Source organism: Castor canadensis, chromosome 11, assembly GCF_047511655.1.
Source record: "Castor canadensis chromosome 11, mCasCan1.hap1v2, whole genome shotgun sequence".
Classification (NCBI taxonomy): domain Eukaryota; kingdom Metazoa; phylum Chordata; class Mammalia; order Rodentia; family Castoridae; genus Castor; species Castor canadensis.
The window spans coordinates 83,782,157-83,789,975 of record NC_133396.1 but is presented as its reverse complement, the minus strand read 5'-3'; the positions used below and the strand labels follow the sequence as shown (position 1 = coordinate 83,789,975).

The 7,819-nt window shown below is 43.6% G+C and overlaps 1 protein-coding gene across 3 annotated transcripts in view; it reads left to right on the top strand.

Annotated features, from left to right (window-relative positions):
* The first annotated feature begins 940 nt into the window (after positions 1-940).
* Tdrd5 (tudor domain containing 5) overlaps positions 941-7,819 on the top strand; it is a 73,171-nt gene continuing 66,292 nt past the window's right edge. For 2 of the 3 annotated variants that reach the window (XM_074047343.1, XM_074047341.1), the window contains exons 1-4: positions 941-1,235; positions 1,714-1,951; positions 2,555-2,959; positions 5,204-5,397. In XM_074047343.1, coding sequence (XP_073903444.1) covers positions 1,720-1,951; positions 2,555-2,959; positions 5,204-5,397 — 831 coding nt within the window. In that variant the 5' untranslated portion in view covers positions 941-1,235; positions 1,714-1,719. The remainder of the gene's footprint in view (positions 1,236-1,713; positions 1,952-2,554; positions 2,960-5,203; positions 5,398-7,819) is intronic. The other variant, XM_074047342.1, reaches the window with a different exon arrangement.

The window sequence follows — 7,819 nt, the reverse complement described above, 5'->3', positions numbered from 1 at the left end:
GCCTGCCCATTCTGCTATAAACCGGGTATAAATCTTGTCTATTCTCAGTTATATAATAAATATATGCCATGGGATTTTAGGCAGAAAGCAGATTTCTTCCTGTCCCTCCCATCCCTCTCTCTTCTCTCCCGAGTCCCACCTCTCTATGTAGCTCAGGCTGGCCTCGAACTGAAGATCGTCCTGCTTGAGCCTCCCAAGTGCTGGGATTACAGGAGTTCAGGTCTCTTTCCTGGTTCAAATTCCTTGGTTATCTTTTGGTTTGTCCTGTTTAATTAGATGGTACGTTGCACTCTGCCTCTCTATCTCTTATACAGTTTGCTAGCTCTCAAGGACGGTAAGTATAAATGTGGCTTATTCCACAGATCCAACAAATACATCGTCTTTAGTCTCCCAATTCAATGAACTCCATTGGCATCTGGAATGTTCTCCTCTCTTGTAAAACAGCTCTGCTGGCTCCCACCCATTCCTCTCTTGCAGGAGGCCGAGTCGCTCGCTCGCAGATCCGCAGTGATTCTCAATCAAGGATCAGAATTGCCTTTCATCCCTCCTCCCTCCCCCACTATAAAGTCAGCCCGGGGGGCGCGAGCCCTGCTGGTGACACGCACCTGGGGACGGTTTCAGCGCCCTCCCCAGGCGGCCCGCGGGCGGCCACACGCACGCGCTCTCCCCTGCCCAGGCCCGGCGCCCCTTGCCGTTGGACAGAGCCGCGCGGGGGGCCCGCGGCGTCTTCCAGCCCAGCGCGCCGGAGGAGGTGAGCGTGGACGCCCCGCTCAGCCTCGGAGCCCAGCCGGGACCCCGGAGCTGCGAGTCCCACCCAACCGTCCCCCGGCCCACGCGCCCTGGGCGGGACACCGAGCGCCCGACCTTGCCGGTCCTCTGTCCCCGTGCGCAGGCGCGCGCCGCTCGCACCCGTGTCTCCTAGGCCGTCGGGGCAGGGAGGTGTGGGCGCCCTTGACTTTCCCAGCGCACAACGGCCGCGGGGCCGGGAAGAGGCGGGTGAGGGTGAGGGCAGCCGCAAAGTGCCGGGCGCAGGCGGCCTTCCACCTGCCGCCCTCCCGCTCACCTTTCTGCCCAGGTGGCTGAAAAGTGTCCGACAGGTGGAAGGACAGCATCCCAGGCCCGCCAGGGGAAGTGGGAGACGTTGGAGCAGGGAAGGTGACGACCCCCACCACCGCGGGCACAGTGGGGAGGAGGCGGGTGAAGGTGGATGGTTTGCTTGGCGTAAGAGGGAGCAGGTGAGCCTTCCCGTCAGTTCTGGATGGGGAAGGGGTGCTGGTGTGAGCGCCTTTATGGTAGGGCCTTCACCTTGCAGTGACAAGGGCCGAATTGCGCTTGTCTTATTCCCCAGTCCTGGTTCCCAAAGAGTGGTTGAAAGAGGCCATCTGGAACGGGGTTTACAGTGGAGAGTTGCGTCTTCAAACGAGCTGGAGTTATTAACTCTTCAGCAACTGAGGAAATGAGGCAGACTGGGACTTGTCACACTAGCCAGGAGCAATGATTCTTGGGACCCACGCAGGTTAGGTTGAGTTGTGTGGGGGTTTGGTGATGCACACGCGTGAGAACACCCTCGCAGTATTGCTTCAGCCCTGTCACCTGTAGAACTGCATCTAGGTTGTTTATATTCCAAGATTGGTCGTTTAAAAAACTTTTTTTTTTCCCATTGGTTTGCCTGCTTTTTTCTCATGAAGGATGCTTCTGTCTTAAATCCTGTAGGGTACAATGTCTGACCAAGAGCGTATACAGGAATGCCTGAGGAAAGAAATAAGATCGCTTCTTATTTCCACCAAAGATGGTTTGACCCCACAGCAGTTGGAAAAGGAGTACCTTTTGATGGTTGGCAACCATCTGCCACTCCGAGGCCTTGGGTATCGGTCCACCATGGAGCTGGTGTTGGACATGCCTGATGTGGTTAGTGTCTGCTCCTGTGCGGATGGTACCGTTACACTGAAAGGTAGGTCTAAGGGTTTTGAAGTGCTATAAACTCTGTAATAAAAAAATCACTTAGTACAGAATTGTTCCGTCTCTGCCATCATCCTGCACCTGAGGCAGTGGATTTTAATTTGGGCATAGAGGGAAGGAGTGGGCTGAGAGCCTCTGTAAAATTAACAGTTTAATTTTAAATTGTTTATAATTGCTTTACACATTGAAATTTCCCCCCAGTAAAGCTGTGCATTCACAAAAACTGCATTTGCATAGTTGCAGGTATTTGCACATTAAGAGAGGAGAAACATAACAAAGAGACTTTTAAATAACAAAAACTCGTTTTAAATTCCATGAAGCAGGAAAAAACAAAACAAAAAACCCAGGAAGGGAAATTTATAGTTCTTGCCAAGGGTTTCACAACTTCAGGAGCCAGCAACGATCATACTTCCTAGAGCAGCAAGCAAACTGTTTCCTAGAACCCAAGAAATGATGGAACCAGAGACTTGGTGTTTATTACAGTATCTAGACAAACCGCTCCATGGAGAGTTAAAAGTTGTCTGTGTAACCACAGATACAAAGGATAGAGCACGTTTTTCACCTAAATATGATTTCTTTTTTCACATCTCCTTAGCCATTCCAGATGAGTCCACTAAAGGAATAGCAAGTTTAGTTGCAAAGCAGAGGAGCAGCCACAAGGTTCGAAACCCTGTGCAGAAGGGAAGAGCAAGTGCTTGCTCTGGGCCAAGCTCTCGTCGGGTGCCCTACCGGGGAAGGGTGCCCCCTATTCTTCCAGCTGTTGTGAAGAGTGAGTTGAAAGACCTCTTGGCATTGTCTCCTGTCCTCCTTTCTGATTTCGAAAAGGCTTTTGTCAAGCGATTTGGACGATCATTTCAATATGTGCAATATGGATTCCTCTCTATGTTTGAAGTGCTGAATGCAGCTTCAGATGTCATTTCTGTTGAGCAGACCAGAGCAGGTTCTTTGTTGATGCTGAAGAAGAATGTATCAGAAGAAAAACATAGAGGATGGTCAACAGGTAAGCATGTTAGTGCTAATAATTGTATTGTGGACGAGAAATGTGGAATAATCGTGTTACACAGAGAGGTATGCCAATGGCCCAGTGACGTGAGTTTGTGAAAGTTGGAGCCTGTCTTGGCCCCTTGCAAGCTGAGTAATCTCAGGCATACTTAACCTGTCTAAGCCTTAGTTTCCCCATTTCTAAAGTAGAGCGAATAATACTTGCCACTTGGAATTGTGCTGAGGACCTTATGTGGGATGAGGTCTGTCAAGAGCCTGGCATTTAGTAAACTCAAGACTAAAGTGATGATTCATGTATCATCTCCCTAGACAATATGGAGTTTATATACCGAGCAGAGGAGGGGCCTAGTTTGGAGACTTTTATGACTATTTGATTTTTCTCTTTCTCCAAAGTCCACATTTAGATTAAAGAAGGTGATCCATGAGAATGTGTTTAAACAGTGTTTAAACTACAGTGGCTAATGTAGTTTGATGATTGGAGAGTGTTCTCTGGTCTGGGAAAGCTCTGGAGGCTACTGAGGGGTGTCAGATCTAGTCCTCAACTTTTATTTAGGCTCAGATTTATGGAGCCTAAATCATGCTATTAAACTTACAAGAGTTTGAGTTGTATAAAGCAGGTGGCCAACCTACTGAAGAGTAGGGTGGATATTCTTCCAGTGACTGGATTCTTCATGATCCTCATTCGTGGTTCCTTGTCCCCCATTTTCAGGATACCTTGGAAGTAATTGGTTTGATTGACAAACCCGGTCTTGGGGTAAAGAAAGATCTAGACTGCGGTGATTTTCAATGATATATCTTTCATACAGTGCAACAGAATGAACCTCCCAATACTTTAGAATAATGTCCTTTGCTTTGTAGCTTTTCCTCCTCCCTTTCTCCATGCTACCAGGTGGTCAACCAGTTGGAGAAACATAGCTATAAGCACACTCCATAGTTGGAGACTTTTTAGTCTCCTAAACAATTCAACTTTATTAGATTTTGACCTATCAAATCCTGTCTCTCAATAACTATAATCATGCCAGCTTTTTCAGCAACATACTTTTTTTTTTTTTCATTTTTCTTTTATTATTCATATGTGCATACAAAGCTTGGTTCATTTCTCCCCCCTGCCCCCACCCCCTCCCTTACCACCCACTCCACCTCCTCCCTCTCCCCCCCCAATACCCAGCAGAAACTATTTTGCCCTTATTTCTAATTTTGTTGTAGAGAGAGTATAAGCAATAATAGGAAGGAACAAGGGTTTTTGCTGGTTGAGATAAGGATAGCTATACAGGGCATTGACTCACATTGATTTCCTGTGCATGTGTGTTACCTTCTAGGTTAATTCTTTTTGATCTAACCTTTTCTCTAGTTCCTGGTCCCCTTTTCCTATTGGCCTCAGTTGCTTTAAGGTATCTGCTTTAGTTTCTCTGCATTAAGGGCAACAAATGCTAGCTAGTTTTTTAGGTGTCTTACCTATCCTCACCCCTCCCTTGTGTGCTCTCGCTTTTATCATGTGCTCATAGTCCAATCCCCTTGTTGTGTTTGCCCTTGATCTAATGTCCACATATGAGGGAGAACATATGATTTTTGGTTTTTTGAGCCAGGCTAACCTCACTCAGAATGATGTTCTCCAATTCCATCCATTTACCAGCGAATGATAACATTTCGTTCTTCTTCATGGCTGCATAAAATTCCATTGTGTATAGATACCACATTTTCTTAATCCATTGGTCAGTGCTGGGGCATCTTGGCTGTTTCCATAACTTGGCTATTGTGAATAGTGCCGCAATAAACATGGGTGTGCAGGTGCCTCTGGAGTAACAGTCTTTTGGGTATATCCCCAAGAGTGGTATTGCTGGATCAAATGGTAGATCGATGTCCAGCTTTTTAAATAGCCTCCAAATTTTTTTCCATAGTGGTTGTACTAGTCTACATTCCCACTCAGCAACATACTTATGATTTCTTGGTTTTCTTCTGTGGATGACTGACCACTTATATTAGTATAAAAATGTAAGCTTTCGGGAGCTGGAAAGTGGTAGAGCACCTGCCTAGCAAGTGCAAGACCCTGAGTTCAAGCCAGTGCATCCTCCCTCCCCCAAAAAGGTAAACTTTCTTTCCTCAGGTTTTTTTCCCATTCTTTTCCTCAAGTTTTTCTTCTAATTTGAGGACACTTAGTGTACAGCAGTCTCTCTGTATAACCGCCAGAAAAATAAGCTAGCAATTGCAGGTGACATTTTTTTCTTCTTTTAACTCACAAAAGGTAAAAATTACACTCAGCCATTTAGAATGAAGCAACAAGGCTCATATTCTACAGGCTTCCCAGTTGCAAAAGCTCGCTTTTCACAACCTACTTCAAACATGGAACCACCAAAGCAAATATTGACTGTGGAGAAGACTTCTGCGCTCAATGCCGTAGAGACTTCAAGGCTGAACCATGCTGAGAAGTTAAACCAGGTGAGGTATCTGAGTTTGGAGATAGAAATAAACTAAAAGTATGGTTTTAAATTCAGTGTTATCCACTTAAATCTAATGAAAAAGCTGACCTTTTAGAAATTGAAGTCATTCATTTGTTTCCGATTTGATTGAACATTTCCTAAGGTTCTATTGATACAAGAAGTGAGAGGTGGCAGTGAGAAGAGTGGTTTTATGAACTCTGTTAATATTCAGCAAATAATTCCCAATTCTGATCTCTAATTCCATCTTCTCACCAAAGTGATAGAGGCCTATTTGCACCTTGTCTAATAAGTATCTTCTCCTGAATGGCTGACCCCAATTCGGGTGGCTTTCCTATGACTATGATGCTGGAGGACTTTGAATAAAAACTAGCAGAACGTGCCAATAAAGGCCTGGTTAAGGTAGCGTGACAACTTAAGTAGAAGTCTGAATAAGCACACGGAAATTTCCTTTGAGGCATAAGAGTTATTTCTGTAACTTAACCTTAGAAACACAGCTTACATATTGTAAAAGTTACTCATTTTAAATGTCCAGTGTGAGTTTTGACAGATACATCTAGTCATGTAATCACCAGCAAAATGAACATTTCTTTCATCCCCAAGAAAAATAGTATTTTCATGCCACTTTGTCATCTGTCTCTCTCCCCAGCTGCAGCCACAGACAACCCACTGCTTTCTGTACTTTTGATTTTCAGAGGAGTCCATGTAAATGGAATCAAGCAATATCCAGCTTTTTGTGCCTGATTTCTTTAACTTGGCAGAATGCTTTTGAGACCCATCATAGTTGCATAGATTAATAAATTGGTATTTTTTTTCCTGTTGAATCTCATTATACTGATATACCTCAATTTGTTATCCAAGCCCCAGTGGGTGGTATTTGGTTTGTGCCCTGTTTGGGACTATTACAAATAAAAGCTTGATAAACATTTGCATATGCTCATATGGGTATAGACTTCATTTCCCTTGGGTAGATACTGAGGAGTCGGGTTCCTGGGTCATGTTGTGAGTGCATGTTCATAAGACTCTATCAGCTGTTTTCCAAAGAGCTGGCTAGGAACGTTCTAGTTGCTCATCATGTTAGTTAACATTCAGTATTGTCAGTTTTCAAAGTATTAGCCGCTGGAGTGGGTGCTATCTCATTATGGTAATGATTTCAGTTGGATAATCTATCTAATAACATGATGCTGGGCATCTTTTTATATGCATATTTGCCATTTATATATCACCTTTGCAGTGTCTGTTCAAACCTTTTCCTCATTTATAAAAAATAAGTTAATTTGTCATTATTATTGAGTAGGAAGAATTATTCATGCTGGATGCAAGTCTTTTAAAAGTGACATATTTTGCAAATATTTTCTCCCCGTCTATGGTTTGATTTTTCTTTTTTTTTTTTAAATCTTTGGTGGAGCACAAGTCTTTAATTTTTGTGATGTATAATTTATTATACATGAATTATAATATGAATTATATTCTCTTATGGTTCTTGATTAATGCAAAGTCAGTCTTCTATGGTTTAGGTTTTTCTATTTAGATCTGTTATCCATTTCAAGTTAATTTTTGGGGAGGCATTACTGGGGTTTGAACACAGAACCTTGTGCTTGCTAGGCTCTCTACCACTTTAGGTATGCCCCCAGCCTTCTTTGCTTCAGATACTTTTTGAATAGGGTTTTGGATTTATGCTGGGGTTGGTGTGGACCACCATCCTTCTTTTATGCTTCCATGTATCTGGAACGACAGGCACGTGCCACCATGCTCAGCTTTTTATTTGTTGACCAGGGGGTCTCACAAACTTTTTCCCTGGGCTGGGCTTAAAATCTCCCAGTCTCAGCCACCTGAGTAGCTAGGATTACAGGCGTGGGCCACCATGCGTGGCTCAAGTTAATTTTTGTATAAGGTACTTGATATGAACCAAAGTTTTCTGCACATGGATAGTCAGCTATTTCAGCACTGTCTGTTGAAGAGATACTCTTTTCTCCATTAAATTGCCTTTTACTTTGACACTTGTGTCGAATATGTTGCTCTCACATGCATATTTTTGTTTTGGGACTCTATTCTGGTCCATATATCTACATGTCTGTCCTTTTGCCAATACCACACTGTCTTGGATATTGTAGTTTTATAATATCTTGAAATTATATAGTTGAGTCCTACAACTTTATTCTTCAAAATTGCTTCATCTGCTCTAGGTTTTTGCATTTTTCATGTACATTTTATTTTTTTTATAACTCAGCTTATTTTTTTATGAATAATAAGACTGTTAATGATTTTGATTAGAATTGCATTGGATAAATTGGGTATGGTGGTACATTTCTATAATCTCGACACTGAGGGAGGTGGAAGAATGATAAGTTTGAGGCTGTCCTGGACTGCAGAGCAAGTTCAAGGCCAGTGTGTGCTAAATCCTGAGGCCCTACCTCAAAAAA